At 46.9% G+C, this 19,160-nt stretch overlaps 1 protein-coding gene across 1 annotated transcript; it reads left to right on the top strand.

Annotated features, from left to right (window-relative positions):
• Window positions 1-572: 572 nt before the first annotated feature.
• On the top strand, window positions 573-18,397 carry LRRN1 (leucine rich repeat neuronal 1). The gene is made up of 2 exons (XM_056501379.1): window positions 573-800; window positions 14,573-18,397. Exon 2 carries the CDS (start codon window positions 14,805-14,807, stop codon window positions 16,953-16,955), a length of 2,151 nt encoding a protein of 716 aa, XP_056357354.1. The 5' UTR covers window positions 573-800; window positions 14,573-14,804; the 3' UTR covers window positions 16,956-18,397.
• Window positions 18,398-19,160: the final 763 nt, after the last annotated feature.

Raw genomic sequence — 19,160 nt, 5'->3', positions numbered from 1 at the left:
AGGGATGTTATCCCTGGATCCCAACGCAGGGATGTTATCCCTGGATCCCAACGCAGGGATGTTATACCTGGATCCCAACGCAGGGATGTTATCCCTGGATCCCAGTGCAGGGTTGTTATCCCTGGATCCCAACGCAGGGATGTTATCCCTGGATCCCAGTGCAGGGATGCTCACCCTGGATCCCAATGAAGGGATGTTATCCCTGGATCCCAATGCAGGGATGCTCACCCTGGATCCCAAAGCAGGGATGCTCACCCTGGATCCCAAATCAGGGATGTTATCCCTGGATCCCAACGCAGGGTTGTTATCCCTGGATCCCAAAGCAGGGATGTTATCCCTGGATCCCAACGCAGGGATGTTATCCCTGGATCCCAGTGCAGGGATGCTCCCGGACCCGAGCGATGCTCGCGGCAGCCCCGGGGCGCGCACCGAGCGCGGGGGCGGGGCCGCGCGGGGGGCGGGGCCAGGGCTCGCCCCGCCCCGCAGCCGGTGCCGCGCGCGCTGCAGCCAATGGGAGCGCGGCCCGTCAGCTGACCCGCGGCGCCTTCCCAGGTGCGCGCCGGCGGCGGCTCAGAGCGGGCGGCACCGCGACCGGCACCGGCAGCGCTGCGCTGCGTGTCCTGGGGGCGGGCAGCGGGCACGGAGGGACCGGTCCGTCCGTCCGTCCGTCCGTCCGTCCGTCCGTCCATCCATCCATCCATCCATCCCTCCGTCCGTCCGTCGCTCCCGCATCCCGGCGCGGTGGCACCAGCAGCGGATGTGCATCCCCGGGGGACACCCGCGGCATCGCCCGGCCGGCGGTGAGTGCGTCCGCCGGGCGCGGAGGCTGCGGGAGGGTGCGAGGGCTGCGCTCCGGGCTGCGCGCTGCGCTGCAGCGATGAGCGGTGCAGCGATGAGCGGTGCAGGGATGTGCGGTGCAGGGATGTGCGGTGCAGGGATGTGCGGTGCAGCGATGTGCGGTGCAGCGATGAGCGGTGCAGCGATGAGCGGTGCAGCGATGAGCGGTGCAGGGATGTGCGGTGCAGGGATGAGCGGTGCAGCGATGAGCGGTGCAGCGATGAGCGGTGCAGCGATGTGCGGTGCAGCGATGTGCGGTGCAGGGATGAGCGGTGCAGGGATGTGCGGTGCAGGGATGTGCGGTGCAGGGATGAGCGGTGCAGGGATGAGCGGTGCAGCGATGTGCGGTGCAGGGATGTGCGGTGCAGCGATGAGCGGTGCAGCGATGTGCGGTGCAGGGATGTGCGGTGCAGCGATGAGCGGTGCAGGGATGAGCGGTGCAGGGATGTGCGGTGCAGCGATGTGCGGTGCAGGGATGTGCGGTGCAGGGATGAGCGGTGCAGCGATGTGCGGTGCAGCGATGTGCGGTGCAGCGATGTGCGGTGCGGCCCGGGCACACAGCAAAGTTTGCGGTGGCGGACGCGCCCCCGGTGCCCCCGGAGGAGTCCCCGCGGGCTGCGGGTTCCGGTGGCTCTGCACCGCGCCGGGACCGCCCCGGGGCTGCGGGGTTTCGGCTGCAGCATCGCTCTCCTCCTCCTCCTCTGTGTGCCGGGTGCTCCGCTGTTCCCCGGGCCGGTTTGCGGTAAATCGGGGATTCGGGGGGAACGGTGGTGCCGGCGGTGCGGCAGCGCTGCCCGCGTCCCCCATTTGCATGCGAATGGGAGCGGATCCCGGCAGATGTCCTGCCTCATCCATTCACCCGGAGGAATGCGAGGAGACAAGGAGCCTTCAGTGTGACAATGGCCCTTCAGAAAGCGGCATAAAGGCGCAGTGTGAGCGGGGCCGCGGCTCCGCCGCCCTCCTCCCGCGGCCGCGGCTTTGTGCGCGGGGCGCTGCGGGACCGGCCCCGGAGAGCGCCGGCGAGGATGGAGGGATGGATGGATGGATGGATGGATGGATGGAGGGATGGATGCTCCGCCGGGTCCTGCTCACGCACCTGCGCTGCGCGGGGGCTCTTTGCGAAGTCCGGTCCCTGAAAGGTGCGGGGAGCAGTGCGGGGCAGCGGCAGCCCCTTCCCCGGGATGGGGGTCCCTGCCCCCGGGGCTGGCGGACAAAGGCACCGGCCCCGCTGCCGCCCCTTTGTCAAAGCGCCCTTTGAGCGCGGGGCCGGCCCCCGTTCCCCGGGAGAGGGGGGACAGCAGCGCGGCGCATTGTGCCGGCTCAGCCCTGCCGGGGCCGCACAACAGATGTTCGCCTGCGATTTTCGCTCTCCCACAAGTTATTCTCTCCCCCAGTGCTGGCTCGGTGCGCATTTCCCACCAGGCGATGGGGAGGAAAGTAACAAGCTCAAAGTAGACAATAATGTTGTCCAAAGGTGAGAGATCACACGGAGGGTGCTTCTGTTCTTGTCCTGGAGCTGTGCAGTAGCTCCCGAGTAATGAGTCCCTTCAGTAAAAACTAGTTTGGAAACCTTTAAGTCTTCTCCTTACGGACTTAAGGGTCCCCATAAAAGGAACCCAGTATTTCTGACAAGATCATAAACCGTTCAGATCAATAGCTCAGATGTTCCACAGGGAGATCACAGGGCTCTGAATGACCAAAGGCACATCCAGCATCAGTCCCGCTTTGTCCAAAGAATCCATCCCAAAGTCTTGCAAGTCGGAATTAAATTAATTTAAAACACGGACACACTGAGAGGGACAAAGCAGTGCACAAAGCTCCCCAGATGGGAGTAGTGAAGAGAGCCAGGAGGGTTCTGTGCTCAGCCTGGGCCCTGGCACAGCCCCTGGTGTCCCTGTCCCTCTACTCTGCAGCCTCTGTTGTGCCACTGCTCCAGGACAAGAGCTCCAGTTCAACTTTTACCTCGGCAGTTAAAAGTTATCTGCACAACATTTTATGTAGCCCATATAAAATTATCTCTCCCAGTAGGCATTTTGGACATTATTAGACTAGTTACTGTGATGACCATAAAGCCTTTTCCATTTACCTAGAACAGACACCATAACACTATTACTGATCACTGAAGGAAATAGGATTTTGCAGTAAGTTGGACAATTATAGAAGGATAACAACTTCTCACGTGAACTGTGAAGGACCTTTTTTTACTGCCATAAATAATGCTGAGCCCATCCAAATTCAGGCTGAAAAAGGAAACTTCTGTTCAGCCTGACCTCAAAGGGAACAGAGCCCTGGCACAGGGTGCCCAGAGCAGCTGTGGCTGCCCCATCCCTGGCAGTGCCCAAGGCCAGGCTGGACATTGGGACAGTGGGAGGTGACCCTGCCATGGCAGGGGTGACACTGGATGAGCTTTAAGGGCCCTCCCAACCCGAACCAGTCTGCGATTCCATGATTCTCTGTGTGTATTTGGTTCCAGCCCGTGGAGCAAACGGGATAATTTCAACTAGCAGTGGTTAAAGCTCTCATCATCATTATCATCATCATCATCCCTAAATCCGCCGGTGCCGGCGCTCGGAGCCGCGGGGGAGGAGGGGATGCTGCAGCCTTTGTTTCACCCCGATACAGTAGCGTGGCACTGCAGAAGGCAGGGAAAACTTTTGCTAATCGCCCTGCTGGATTCCTGCTGCATCCGGCTGCTGCTGCTGCCAAGGAGGGCGGCACATCCCCGCTGTTTTTTTAGGGACGCTGAAAACACCTTGGATGAATCATACCAGCGGTCAAGTGTTGCTGCTGCTGCAGCCTGCATGGCTTAAGGTTCACTGGAAAGGGGATTTATTTGCATTATTGGGTCTGCAGGTTTCTTTTTGTGTGTTGTTAGGGATGAGACAGACTCATCCACGTTTAAGCAATATTTTTAAATCTTTTCTTTTTTTTTTAGTTTCTCGTATGAGTTTTTGAAGGTCTTATTTCTGTTAATGATATCAATGAGTAAAAATAGGGGCTTTGTTCACAAAGCTCTGAGCCAGATTATTTCTGTCTCTCTTGGAGCTACTCCTCCCCCAGGTGAGTGACTTGCCTGGTCCCGGGTCTGGCTTTGTGTCAGGATCAGGCACCAGAAAAAACAAACAAACAAAATCCAAGGAAAAGAGTTAAGTGATGTTTATAGAAGAGCTCTGGTTGAACAGTGTTTATATTAGTTCATTTTTCAACCAGCAAAGTAGCAAGATGCTGCAAATATTTACAGAGTAGCCAACATTTTCCAAACTAAAATTCCCCTCTGTCTTCCTGTGCACTTTGTCGCCACGGAGGTGCCTGTTCTTTGAAGCCCTGATTAATATAGATGAGTTGTAATTTTCTGACCAAGCCATCCTAGTTCACATATATTATTCCACTGGCAGACATGTGGTCCCCACAGCTGTCCCCTCATTTGTGTATGAAATGGAAACACTGGTGGCATTTGTAGGTTACCATAGTTACACGAACAATACACGTGTGAGGCTTCATCCTGCCAAGCTCCAGATTTTTTTTCCCTGGCAGACATTTTGTAGACACAGAACTGAAGAAAATCTATGTAAAGTTTTTGGAAGCACATAAATCCAGCCCTGCTCCTCTGTGTTTGTATAAGGCTCATGGACAGGGAGCCTGGGTTTCAGCCTCACCAGGGCTGATCCCTGCATCCCCTTCCAGCTGCCAGCCTGGAGACCCATGATGCTCCCAGAGCTGAGAATTCCAGGCTGTGCTCCAGAGCAGTTAAGTCATTAACAGGGTCAGGCCTTATACACATCTGTCCCAAAAAATAATTGGTGAGTTCTGCACAAAGGGGGACTTTGGGGCTGGGATAGTTTTTCTGCTGAGGGTTGGCAGTGCCTGGGGGGCTCCTGGGAGAGTTGAAAGGTGGGAAGCAGCCAGAGCCCCATGCCAGAAGAGAAATCCAAGGAAACCCACTACAAATACTCCATACTCTGTTTTGTCTCTGCAGTTAACATGTGGGAAGAAAGATAAGCGAGATAGGCTTAGGAACTGGTTTCGTTGGTTTGTAGTCAATTATTAAATAAGGGTGTTTCTCTAAGATTTGCAGGGTCTGAGTTCAGCACAGGGAGCTCACAGGACCACTTTGATAAGAAACAATCACTGCAGATGTGCTTGAGTTGCTCAAAGACTTTGCCAGTCTCATTCTTTTCCTGCAGCTGGGTAATTAATCCTTCACTAAATGGAAGGTCAGAGCTGCACATGCCTCCATGGGGGCTGAGAGCTCCCCAGGAAAGTTCTTCTGAGCCCCACTCTCTTTTTCTTTGCTGCTTCAAACACTGCAACTTGATTCAAATTTTAGATGTCCTCTTTGCTTTTTCTACATATGGCACTGTAGAAAAATACTGGATTGGCCTATTTTGGATTGGCCCAATTCTCCCCCTGGTGAAGGTAGGACAAGTCTGTGCTATCAGTGAGACAAGAATTAGCCTCTGCTCTTAACTTCTCCTGCAAAATATATTTATATTTAAAATTTCACATTTGATTTCATAAGACCTTAATTTGGTGTTACCAGCCAGTGTTTCCTTGATGTTCCATCAGGCTGAATTATTAAAAGCACAGGACCTGGTTTTTACCTGGAGCACAGACTGAGTATTTGCAGTGGAGTATTGCCTTTTTCTTCCTTTTTAACTAACAGAACAATGAGGCAAAGCAAGTTTAAGTACTGAGCCTGAAATATTTAACAGGGTGCTGTAGAGAGAATGCACTGGAGTTATAAAAGTGCCACACAGAAACAGCTCTTTCCCTTATTTTATTGGGTACACAGCCTTACTACATAATTTTCTCTCCTGAGGTGCTGCCCTTTAGTCCTCAGTGGTCACACTGGGCAATATTTTCCCTGAACAATTCCCAGCCCAAAGCAGCTGCACACAGAGGCAAACCTTACTTGGGGGTTTTAGTCAGAAATTTCAGAGGTTTTATCCTGTCCTAAAGAGAACCCTCAGGGTCTGGGGAAGCCATGGGGCTGTTCAGGTTCATGGGAGATGTTCCCTGGGTTCCTCTTCCACCCTGGATCTGACAGATCACATCCTAAGGAACTTCTACAAAACACCTAAAAGTTATTCAGAGAGAATCCCTGAGCTTATCCAAAGTTTGGTAGGATAACATTTTACCTTGTTTTAATAAAATATCAATCAAAGCTTGGATTGTCTTTTCATAATTTGAAAATGTTTATCATTTATATAATGAATCCTTCATTTTCTGTTATTTCATGCATCATATCACTTATGTGATTAAGCAAGTCCAAAACTATCTAATAAATTCATACCTTGCTAATGTGCTGCATACAATTACTGGGATGCAGATGAGCTACTGATTGGCCTTGTTAAATTTTTAAATTACAAATGATCCATCAGTCTAACAGAAATAGAGTAAATATTGATAGTTCCAGAGAGCCACCAGTGAGTTGTAAATGCATTGAAAAATAACTTATCTTAGCCATAGGTGAACAAGCAGTTGCAAAAATGAAGTTTTTTAAATTGCTGCTTGAAAACAGGTCTTTAAAATGGATTCATTGGAGTAAAAGGCACCAAGTAAAACCAGGTCAGTGTTTTTTCTAAGTTCATTGACAAATCTGTTTTTCTTTCTGTCCCCTTTAAGTGCAACAAGTCTGGTTTATACAAATTAAACATCATCATGCCCAAATAAATCATTGTAATTAGGTAAAGATTTTAATCTGTGAAGCATCAATAACTAAAAATTTTAAAAAGAAAAAGCTTCCTTTCTGCAATAGGCAGAAATTTTAGTACCTCTGTGTTTAGCAAGCACAGATGAAAGAAACAATCCATGGAAAACCTGGGATGGGCAGCCTGAGGAGTAAAGCTCAAGGAGCAGTTTAAAGACCTGTTCATAAACACACAGTACATTCCTTAGGGTCTATTTTCTTTGTTAATCTCATGAACATCTCAAAGCAAGACTTTTCTGCATGGAACAAAGCATCAGAAAAGAGAAATGGTTAAATCCAGGCTCTGGGCTTTCCTGTCCTGATCACGTGGCAGTGCTGCCTAAATGATTTTGGAATGAAATAATGGTGGGGAACACATATTTCAGTAGCAGAAAAGCAGGAAGACTCTTGGAAAGGGGGAGGGTCACGGGGCACAGCAGTGGAACTGGAGAGAAAAGAGCCTTTTCCTCAGGTCAGAGCAAGCCTTGGTTCTGAGCAGTTCCAATCCCAAATCTGTGGCCACTTAATGGAATTAGTTCTGTCCCTTCCTGGCTTGGTTGGGTTCCAGATCTTTGTCTTGGTGCTAACAGCCTTTCTATTAGATCTCAGCACCTCCCATGCTAAATCCATTTATTTTGTTAGTGGCATGCTCACAGTCTTTCCTATCAGATCTTCCCATATCAGCCAACTCAATATATGGGTCTATTAACATTTAAATATATATAGCTCAGAAACAGAGAATTGGATTTTGTAAGCATAAAACTCAGAAAAGAAAATCAATAGAAGTCTATTTTATTCTAAGGGCTGAAGTCTGTGTCAGCACATTACATGTACAAACTGGGTAGATACAGATCTAGGCTAATAGTAAAATACAGTTTCAAGCTTAATCACTAATAAGTGAAAAGCTAACACATACTACAGCCACAGGAAACAGAATTATCAAAACAGAATGTAACCAGGACCAGAAAAAGAACTTTTTCCTTGATTGAAGATAAGCAATTGAAGCTCCACGCAGATACAATTTTTAATAACAAGCTTTATGCCTTCCCTGCAGCCAGATTTATAAACACCCCCAGAGCTCCTGACTTGCTCTGGTTGGGGTTTATCAGCACTGTTTCCAGCACAGGGTTTCTTGGCATCCTCTGTGGTAGTAACAACCACACACACCAGGGTCTTTCCCAACTGTGGGGGATCCTGAGTGACTCACGGAACTGGAGTTTGATCTAGAACTGTGTAGGAAGCAAAATAATCACACTGCCAGAAGCCAGTCAGCAAAAAGGGAGGAAAGGGATTTTCTGTTACTTCAGGAAAATCCTCTGGAGTTCTGGCATCCCTGTTTCTCCTGGTTAAAAATATTCCTCATGTGCTCCTTTTGTTGCCACTAACACTTTGCTTCCATTGGCCAAACTCCTTGGCTCTAAGAGTGGTCAAAAAACAAAAGGGAATTCTACTCCAAAATCCAACCCAATCTCTTCATGCTGTTTGTCATTTTTTATTTTTAGATTTTTGTTTGAATTGTGCTGATTTTGATAGATAGTAAGAAGCAGAGATTTTCTGAGCTGCTCTATATGAAGTCTCTGAAGGGAGGTGCCCCTGTAGGTTACAAGATGCTCAGATCCTTCCCATGGTTCTGAGATCCAAATATGCCATGACTCAATCAATTTCTCCTCTTTAAATGTGGTAAGAAGCCAAAGCAGAATTTCTCTACCTTTAGTCCTCTTTCATTCATCAGCCAGCAGATACATGACATGCAAAAAATAGTTGGAAGACATCTTCCCAAATTAGTTATGCTCTGGAAATTTTAGATATTGTACTAAAACCAGTTAGGTTTCAATTCTCCCTTGCATTTCAAACAGAGAGGGCTGGGATGGGCTGGGGCTGTGCAGGGGGAAGGAAAGCACATCCCAGAGGTTTGCCCTCCATCACCTGCAGGTCAGGCAGAAGGGAAGAGCTGCAAGGAAGGTCTCAGGGAACTGGATCTTAACCTGGCAGTGGAAAGGGCTGACTCTCAGAAATGCTGATCTAATCAAGTAAGTTATCTGCTGATGATGTGGAACGAGAAGAATGGTCACAGTTGGGATTCTTCTCCATCAAATGCAATCAAAGCTTGTAGCAGGACATGAAAACAAGTCCTGGACAGCACAACAGCCCATCTTGGCCCAAGGTGAAGCTCATTCATGAAGGGAAGTGTAGTAAGAAAGCTGATCATAATTTCTGTTCCTAACATAAGAATATTCCTGCTGCACAAACACATCTCACCTTTCAGTTTCAAGGCTAGAAGTGGTTTATGAGGTTTTTCCTTTCCTAGAGCAAACAGCCTCTATAATTTGACAACCCACTGTTTGGCAAGCCCCTGTTACTCCTGATGCTTCTAATGTGCCTGGTTAATGGTGATCTGTGAGAGAGTTCCCATCAGTTGCCAGAAGCAATTCTGTGCAATTCTGTGGTGGATTTGATGGGCCATCAATACCCAATGGCTGCTCCCTGCAGGGGATCCAGCCCCTTGCACTCCAGAGCAGTCTATGAATGAAAAGCATTTTTCCCTCTCCTGCAAATTTACTTCGGTATTTTAATGAAAAATACTGTATCAGATGCAAGTCTTAAGAATAAGCCCAAATAAATTACAAATTTCCAGGCTGTAATATGCTGCTTCTGCAGCACAGATGTTATGAATAGGATGCTCTTTGCAGTTCTTTGGTGGAGATAAGAGTAGTATTTTTCAAAAGAACACAGATAAAGCATGCTAAGGTTGTCTCCAGATACAGCAAATCACCTTTTCACCAGAGCTTTCCCCAAAATTAAACACAGACTTTAGTTTGATGGAATGTGCATACAGACAAGAAGAAAAAGTAGGCATTATTTGCAGGGAAAATAAACTCCAAACCTTAAATATTATAAATCCCTGAGGATGTGTTTTGAGGCTTTATGCCATTATTACATGTCTTACAGACCCTTGTTTCTGTATTTCCTTTTAATACCCTCCTCCCACGTTCAGATCTTTTCCAAGCTCTTTTCAACTGTCATTATTTTCGTTCTGATTTTTTCTATATTTTCCACAATTCAGACCTGTAAATAGCTTATTTCCTGATGACACTGGAGACTTTAAAAACCTCACTATAAAACGCTTATTATCAAGCATGATTCCTCAATATTTTTCTAAATACACAGGATTGCACTTGTAAATTTAATTCCTGGGAAAGGAGCCCATCCTGTGGGTTGGCTGGAAATGTCCAAGTCCTCTTGATGTACAAGGTCACTGATGCTCTTGGCTGGAGCAAGCCTGACTTTAGTAACCTGGTTTAGGCTGGGTTTAGTGTTGAGCTCACTGCTGTGATTTAGAGGGTGCTCCTATTCCAGTGCCTCTCCCTCCTAAAGCCCGGCCAGAGGTGCTGGCTCACCTGAGCACGGCCCAAATCCTTGTTTTATCCATGGAAAACAGGGATGCAGAACTGCAAAGGTCCTGCTGAAGAGCAGAGCAGGGCAGGGCAGGTTTTATCTCCAGCACACACACACACAGAACCCTTTCCTTGCACTTGCCCAGCTGCCTTGAGCTCCCTGAGAGCCCCCTCACCTGCAGTGACATTCCAGCATCCACAGAGCTCCAGCCCAGCCTCCAGTGTCCCCCCTGCCAGCAGCTCTTCCACAGGGTCACACTGTGGGGTGGCTGGAAGGGACCACAGGACACACCTGGTGCCACCTCCTGCTGCAGCAGGGCCATCCCAGAGCACAGGGCTCAGGAGTGCCAGGTGGCTCTGGAATATGCCCAGCCTGAATTCCATTCCCAGTTCCAGCAGTGCCTGGATCTGTACTGGTCCCAGCCTGAATTCCATTTCCCAGTTCCACAGAGCCTGGATCTGTACTGGTCCCAGCCTGAATTCCAGTTCCCAGTTCAGCACTGGATCTGTACTGATCCCAGCCTGAATTCCAGTTCCCAGTTCACACTGGATCTGTACTGGTCCCAGCCTGAATTGCATTTCCCAGTTCCACAGAGCCTGGATCTGTACTGGTCCCAGCCTGAATTCCATTTCCCAGTTCCAGCAGAGCCTGGATCTGTACTGGTCCCAGCCTGAATTCCATTCCCAGTTGCACAGAGCCTGGACCTGTACTGATCCCAGCCTGAATTCCATTCCCAGTTCCAGCAGAGCCTGGATCTGTACTGGTCCCAGCCTGAATTCCATTCCCAGTTGCACAGAGCCAGGATCTGTACTGGTCCCAGCCTGAATTCCATTCCCAGTTGCACAGAGCCTGGATCTGTACTGATCCCAGCCTGAATTCCATTCCCAGTTCCACCTGAAGCCCCCCAGTTCTCCTCCAGGTGCCTGGGCAGGGCTGCTGGGCTGCCCCACCTGAGCCAGGTGCAGCAGGACAGGTTTTCCTGAGGGACAGCAGCACTTTCCCAGGATGGTGCTGGGGATGCAGGAGCTGCACGAGTCATTAGCACAACAGACAATTCTCCAGCACACAGCTCAGGTGCTGAGCTCAACCTGGGAACATGTTTCTGCTGAGGGAGGGGAATCAGCCTGTGCTTTTGGCTCTCAGCAGCTGCAGAATAAATTGCTTGTCTTAGCCTGAGGTGATTTCTTCCTGTATCTGATCCTTCCAACTTTTACCTGGGCACACTCAGTGCAGGTGGCTGCTGACCAAAATCTGGGCTGGTGCTACTGCAATATAAAAGAAATTCTGCAAGAATGAAGCACGTAACTGTGGAGAGGATTTGCTGTGGCAGCATCACTGTTTCAGAATGCATCCAGATATCCATGTGCAAACAAGATTGCTGCTCTTTTCAGCGAATTTTAATAGTGACCATTAATACAGTTGTCAGGGAAGTGACAACACTTTGTTTTCCTATTACCAAGCAAAAATTTTTAATGTCTGTTCTTTTTAGTTGGCAGGTTAACTGTGAACACTTTTAATGAACAGTTTGTTTCATGCTTGTCCCTTTATATTCTCTTCCTGCACTGGAGGTTTAAATGTTTTTTTTTTTTTCAATCACCCAACCAACCAAACACTTCAAGAGCCACCAGCAAGGCCGTGGCTGCCAGGGCACCTCTTCCCACCCACCCTCTTTCCAAGGAAAGCTGGGATGAAGGATCTTCTACTCCATAACCAAACACCCACTCTCATGATTTCACCCAAACAAATTCTCAATATGAACCAGTTTTCAGAACTTAGTGGAAAGGGAAGAGTTGGATCTCCCCATGGCAGTTCCAGGATGGGAGACAGGAAGATGCTCCTGTTCCTGCCCTCAGGGAACAGGAACAATCCAAAGCCCAGCACTGCTGAGGGTTTGCTGTGACAGAAATGTGATTTCCTACTGCACTGGCCACTGAGTGCTGCCATGGAAAATGCATTTAATTAGCTGGGAGTAAAATCATTCCCTCCATATCTCTCACATAAAATTAACCATTATTTCTGCTGATATCAAGTTACCAGCTGTTACAACTGCTGTTGTGGGTTGGAACAGCAGAAAATATGAATCTAGCAAATGAGAGGGAAGGCAGGGAATGCTAAAAGCTTTCTTCACACCCTCAGTATCTGCAACACCCAACACTGAGGAGTGTCTGGGATCAGTCCTGCAAAGCTGAGAATCCTGGGGCAGAGGGGTGGCTTTTGGGGGCTGCCCTGCTGGCTCTGGAGCTTTGATCAGGGCTGGGAATGGGGTTTTACACCACAAGTAGATAAAGCCAAAGCCCTTGACTTGGGTTGTCCCTCCTGCTGGGGCAGAATTCACTCTTTGATTAACCTGGAATTTAATTTCCAGCTTCAAACAAGCTGCCCTAGGCTGGGAGGGACTGAGGAAAGCAATGTGCAGGTTGTTTCTAAGGAACATTTCCAGTTAAAGAAAATTAAATCCATTTGCAGTAGAAAAATAGCTACAGAAGAGAACAAGCCACTAAGAACTTGTAAAATCATATATTTGCAGTGATCATAAACTCAGAACTCTGGTCAATAAACCCACAAATGCCTTCTTAGCAAGGATGAACAATAACTGTAACGTGACAGTAAGAGGATATAAATATTCAACAAAAAAAGATCGAATTTGATTTCTTTTTTTGCAACATCTAGACATGCTCCTACATATTTTAAAAGAACCTTTGAAGTGTTTTTCAGGCAGATTGGTTTTTAAAGCACTACATGATTCATACAGCTACATCAGGGCTAAAGCAGTAATAAAATAGCATTAGGGCCCTCAGCTTTGAAAGGTTCCAAGTCTCTTCTCTTCATCCAGTAAGAAGCTGCAGGAGAAATTCCACAGGCAGGGATGTGGGAGCAGTGCTCCCTGGGCCAGGTGAGAGCTGGAGCAGGGACATGTCCTGTACCTGCCTGGGATTGTGACTGGGGGAAGGCACCACCTGCATTATTCACTGCACAACGCTGCCATTTGACAATCTGCAATTAAATCAATTAAACTTCAGATGCCATCAATTCTCCTCGAATTGGCTGCTTTGGGTCAGTTATAAATGTGTTGCTGTGCAGGGAAGCATCCATCAGAGTCAGCAGAGCTCAGGCTGTGCCAGCCCCTCCTCACTCCCTGCTAACACAGGCCCTACTATTCCAGCACTGTTAGGATTTATTTTTAATACAGTCTTAGGCAATTCTTCCATCAGGTGGAGGTTATTTGGGAAGGGATGTTGGTCCTACAGTTGGTTTCCCCCTCTGCTCAGCTCTCATTCAAGTCAAATGTATTCTGGGTCCCATTCCTCTTCCCCTTCCTCCAAAGCACAGCCACAGGATGACAATATAAAAATAAATCATAAAAATACTGTTGGGTGTGTTCTACCTACAGCACTATATAATAATCTAAAATAAAATACAGTAATTTCAGTATCTTATATGATCAGATTTAGAAGTAAGTGTTGTACAAATGGGATTCCTGTCACCACTATCCAGAGTATTTTAAACCTGTTTTAGGAGCTGTATTTAGTTTTATTATTTTAATATAATATTTTAATACCATCTTTTGAGGGCTGTGACTTGGTTGAAGCTTTGCTGTGTTCTGAGTGAAAAAGATGTGATTTCATTGCTGTGTTCTCTCAGCTGCCCCAGAGCCACAGAGTGGTTTGGGCTGGGAGGGACCTCAAAGCCCATCCAGTTCCACCCCTGCCACCTTCCACCATCCCAGGGTGCTCCAAGCCCCATCCAGCTTGGCCCTGGGCACTTCCAGGGAACCAGGGGAGTCCATACAGCACAACCTGATTATTTCAGTTCCATAAAAACCCAAAGCTTTTGTTTGAGGAGTCTCAGCTGCACTCACCAGAGCGATATTCCGATGAAGGGAAAAGGAGAAAGATTTTACTCTGAGATTTTCCTGGAATATGTGTTCAGAGCCTCACAATACACCAGATGCTCTGAGGTGCTGGACACAGCTGGGTTAATTTAACTGCACTCTTGCATGAACAACTTCAGGCTAAGCAGATACAAACGTGGGGCTTACACAGCAATTTGGAATTGTGGTGAACACTTCATACAATCACAGTGCAGTACAGACAGCTGAAATAAGGGCAGTACATTCATTTAATCAAATTTACTGTTATTGTTTGGTGCTGAGCTGGATTAAATCTAAGCCGTTATCTGGAACTGATTTGATTAACTCAGATAAATTTTGGCAAAGTTCATAAACGTTTAGCCTCAAACTTCTAAACCAGCAGCTTCCTGAGCCTTAATTCCCCATGTCTGAAATCTGGGCCTTGGGGACAGGGACTGGGTGTTGGCACAGGTCTGAGACCCCCCTGTGTCACCAGCACATCCTCCACCCTCAGCATTCCCAAGCCATTCAAACAACTCCTGCAGGGTACAACTGAAAGGTATCCATCCCAAAGTTTTACTTTTAGATAATTCACTCAGAGAGGTTTTTCATGTAAACTCCCAAGAAGGAGAGAGTTCCAAACCCTACATAATTTACCTACAGAGGATTGGGATTTTTGTTAGAGAATACTGTAAAAATAATGATTATTTTCAGATATTTTCTTTCAAAGGTTGGAGAAACTAAATAATGGATGAACTGTATATGAACTGAGCATAACATATACCCTAATCTGCTTTCAGGACCATCTTCAGGCAGTGATTTACAGAAGATTCTAAAACACTGAGGAGCAGCTGAGGGTCTTCAGAGCATCTCTTAACTTCAGCAAACTCAGAAAATCATCTTTCACCTTTCTGGATGTCCAAGCCTTTCACCTTAAACGTCAAGCTCTACGTTTTCTGCTTGACAGGGGATCACCCTCTTCCTCCGTGGGGATTTTAGGGGCCGGGGAGCTGAAGCCCCTCGCTGGCCAGCATGGCAAAGGTTAGAGTTGTTTTAACTGTGTGCCAGTTGGTGCTAGAATTGTTAATGAATTCATTAACTGAGTCTTCCATCCAGAGCAACGAATGTCCACAGCTTTGTGTCTGTGAAATCAGGCCCTGGTTTACACCACAGTCAACGTACAGGGAAGCCACCACAGTTGACTGCAACGACCTCCGGTTAACAAAAATCCCCAGCAACCTCTCCAGTGACACTCAAGTCCTTCTGTTACAAAGCAACAACATTGCAAAGACCACGGACGAACTCCAGCAGCTCTTTAATTTAACAGAACTGGATTTTTCACAAAATAACTTCACAAGTATCAGAGACGTGGGTCTCTCCAACCTCACTCAGCTCACCACTTTGCACCTGGAGGAGAACCAGATCACGGAGATGACTGACTACTGCCTGCAAGACCTGTGCAATCTGCAGGAGCTCTACATAAACCACAACCAGATCAGCAGCATTTCTGCAAACGCGTTCTCTGGCCTGAAAAACCTGCTGAGGTTACACCTCAACTCCAACAAATTAAAGGTCATTGACAGCCGTTGGTTTGATTCTACTCCCAACTTAGAGATTCTCATGATTGGAGAAAACCCAGTGATTGGAATACTTGATATGAATTTCAAACCACTCTCAAACTTAAGGAGTCTAGTTTTGGCAGGTATGTACCTCACAGACATTCCAGGCAATGCCTTGGTAGGCTTGGATAGTCTCGAAAGTCTTTCTTTTTATGACAACAAATTGATAAAAGTTCCTCAGCTTGCACTTGAGAAAGTTCCCAATTTAAAATTCCTGGATCTCAACAAAAATCCAATACATAAAATTCAAGAAGGGGATTTTAAAAACATGCTGAGATTGAAAGAGCTTGGGATCAACAACATGGGGGAACTCGTGTCTGTGGATAGGTACGCGCTGGACAACCTGCCTGAGCTCACCAAGCTGGAGGCCACCAACAACCCCAAGCTGTCCTACATCCACCGGCTGGCGTTCCGCAACGTCCCTGCCCTGGAGAGCCTGATGCTCAACAACAATGCCTTGAATGCAGTCTACCAAAAGACAGTGGAGTCCCTCCCAAACCTGCGCGAGATCAGCATCCACAGCAACCCGCTCAGGTGCGACTGCGTCATCCACTGGGTCAACTCCAACAAAACCAACATCCGCTTCATGGAGCCGCTCTCCATGTTCTGTGCCATGCCGCCAGAGCACCGGGGACAGCAGGTGAAGGAGGTGCTGACCCAGGACTCCAACGAACAGTGTCTTCCAATGATCTCTCACGAGACCTTTCCCAATCACCTAAACCTGGACATCGGCATGACGGTGTTTTTAGACTGCCGGGCCATGGCAGAACCCGAGCCAGAAATCTACTGGGTCACTCCTCTGGGCAATAAAGTCACCGTGGAAAGCCTCTCTGACAAGTACAAGCTGAGCAGCGAGGGCACCCTGGAGATCTCCAACATCCAGGTTGAGGACTCTGGGAGATACACCTGTGTCGCCCAAAACATAGAAGGGGCTGACACGAGGGTCGCTACCATCCGGGTGAACGGAACGCTCCTGGATGGCACCCAGGTCCTCAAGATCTACGTTAAACAAGCTGAATCCCATTCCATCCTGGTTTCTTGGAAAGTCAATTCCAACGTCATGACCTCCAATTTGAAATGGTCGTCGGCCACCATGAAGATCGACAACCCTCACATCACCTACACCGCCAGGGTCCCGGTGGACGTCCACGAATACAACCTCACGCATTTACAGCCCTCCACGGATTATGAAGTGTGTCTGACAGTGTCCAACATCCATCAGCAAACGCAGAGATCCTGCGTCAATGTCACCACCAAAACCGCGGCTTTTGCGCTGGATATTTCCGACCAGGAAACCAGCACGGCGCTGGCGGCGGTGATGGGATCCATGTTCGCCGTCATCAGCCTCGCCTCCGTCTCCGTTTACATTGCAAAAAGGTTTAAGAGGAAAAACTACCACCACTCATTGAAAAAATATATGCAAAAGACCTCTTCAATCCCCCTGAACGAGCTCTACCCTCCACTTATTAATCTCTGGGAAGGTGACAGCGACAAGGACAAGGACGGCTCTGCAGAGACCAAGCCGACCCAAGTCGACACATCCAGAAGCTATTACATGTGGTAACTCAGAGGATATTTTGCTTCTGGTAGTAAGGAGCACAAAGACTTTTTTGCTTTATTCTGCAAAAACGACGAGTTGAAGACTTTTGTATTTTTGACTTTGCTAGTCCGTGGCAGAGCGGTGAGGACAGGTGGATATTTCAGGATTTTTTAGTATAGCGTATCGCAATGGGTTGACACAAATGGCAGCTTCACCTAGCTTCCACTTCTCTATTTTATTCCTTTTTTTTCCCCTTTCTTTTCTTTAGTTATTGTGCTAAACTTAACACTGTCCTAACTCCAGTGCTGAATAAAAAGGAGAGGCTGGGAGAGCCCACGGCCCCAGCACCAGCCCCGTTCTCCCAGAGCCATCAGGGGGAGGATGGCACCCAGCTAACCCTCAGTTTTGGACCTGCAGTGAACTAGGTTTGTGACCCTGGTCTGAGGACTCTACCCTGAGAAAAGAATGATGTTAGTTGACTGTACTGTAATGTTGTATCAACTGATTTGAATGGTTTTGATTTTCAACGAGTTTTCCTTTTTTTTATTATTATTATTATTATTTTTGTAGTAGTTGAAGGCTTAGGTAAGGCTAACAGGCAATAGGAGTATGTACATCCAATTTTTTAATGTAACAGACTAAATGTTAATTGTTCTCTTATTCTTTTTATTCTATTTAGTAGACACTTTTGAAGATTTACTAGACTTTTGTTGTGTTTAAATCACCAACACACGGTGTTTAATGAAGGCAGAGCTATAATAAATTTAGTTTTGTTCTGATTTTTTTATTTTAGAAGTCACAATAGTGTATTGGGGTTAGATGTCACTAGTTTGACTGGTGATCATGTTTTGACATAAAATACATCCAAAATGTTATATAAAAATATCCTGGGGGGGTGGTTCTTGATTAAATGAGGTTCCAGGTTCAGGTTTTTTTATGCATTTATGTTAATAGCAGTGTTTTCTCTGCACTAGAGGTAAAATATGGAAAATAATTTATTGAGAAAAATGTCTCAGCATGGCTTTTGGACTGAGAGTCACATGCAGAATCAAAACTGTTTGGCATAGGGTACAGAGCAAGAAGAACTCACAGAGTAACAGGACATTTCCCTTTTTGTATACTTTTCTGTTTATATTCTGAGCTAAGACAGAAATGAAGCTGACATTTAGCTGTCATTACCATCAGTTAGGACAAAAAAAACTCAGTGCTACCAAACTGAAATAAACCAGTTGAATCTTGGAATATACTTGAAAAAAAATGTTATTTGAATTAATGTTCCTCCAAAAGCAGAAATTAAGATTAAAACTACTAAGACAGTTACTTTTGGTCCAATACTGAACTGTATTTTTTACAGGCTTAACATTAATCTGGATTCTGAGTATTTTCCTGATTACTGTGGTAAAAGAGAGCAGCAGTGTTCTGTGTGCACTGGGTACAATATAAAGGCATCATTTACAGTTGACCCTACAGAAGTGTTGTCCCTTGTCTTTTCTGAATCCCTGGAAGTTCTGCACGAGCAGGGTGGGCTCTGGTGAACACTTGGTCACACCACACCCCTCAGCAACAGGCACAGCATTTTCTACACTTCATGGCCACTTTCAATGTGCAATTTTGACACATTTTTACACACCCAAGAAGTTGTTGGTAAGTAAAAGTTAATTGTTTGAATAACAGATGTGCCTCAGGCTGTGTGAAGTTTTTTAACTCACTGGCTTCTCAAATATATCCAAGACCCTTGAAAATTTACAGATAAGCTTCAAACTTCTTTTTCTTTGTCTAAAAGTGAAAAGTTACCAGCATTGTTTCACCAATCAGCTGCCTTGGTACAAAATATGGGTCCATCCCTTGGACAGCCTGCCCCTTGCACATGAGGCTGAGTGAAGGTATTAATTATGCATTTCAATCAAGTGTTTGTGCTGCTACACACAATCTTTTCCATGTTCAGGAGGTCTCATACATTTTTAATCATGAGACAATTAGATTTTGGGGTTAGGCAAGTGTCTTTTGATCATGGAGAAGGAAGAGGGTGAAAGCATTTCTTCATCACCTTCTCCTGGATTTGTTTTTAATGTTAATGGGACATTTCCTCACACTGCCTTCTCCACAAGAGCTTCAGAGCAATAATTATCATCTTGTCTATATTCTATTCTAGCCTTAAAGCTGCAGGCACAATGAATTACACCAAGATCTCTTCTGCAGCAAAGATTCACTCTAGCCAGAGAAAAGGAC

The sequence above is a fragment of the Oenanthe melanoleuca genome, chromosome 12, assembly GCF_029582105.1.
Source record: "Oenanthe melanoleuca isolate GR-GAL-2019-014 chromosome 12, OMel1.0, whole genome shotgun sequence".
In the NCBI taxonomy this organism is placed as follows: domain Eukaryota; kingdom Metazoa; phylum Chordata; class Aves; order Passeriformes; family Muscicapidae; genus Oenanthe; species Oenanthe melanoleuca.
This window is presented reverse-complemented; position numbering and strand designations above follow the sequence as displayed.

What these genes read in the sequence shown, in the direction of transcription:
- LRRN1 (XM_056501379.1), top strand. Translation starts at nt 14,805, where the DNA reads ATGGCAAAGGTTAGAGTTGTTTTAACTGTGTGCCAGTTGGTGCTAGAA.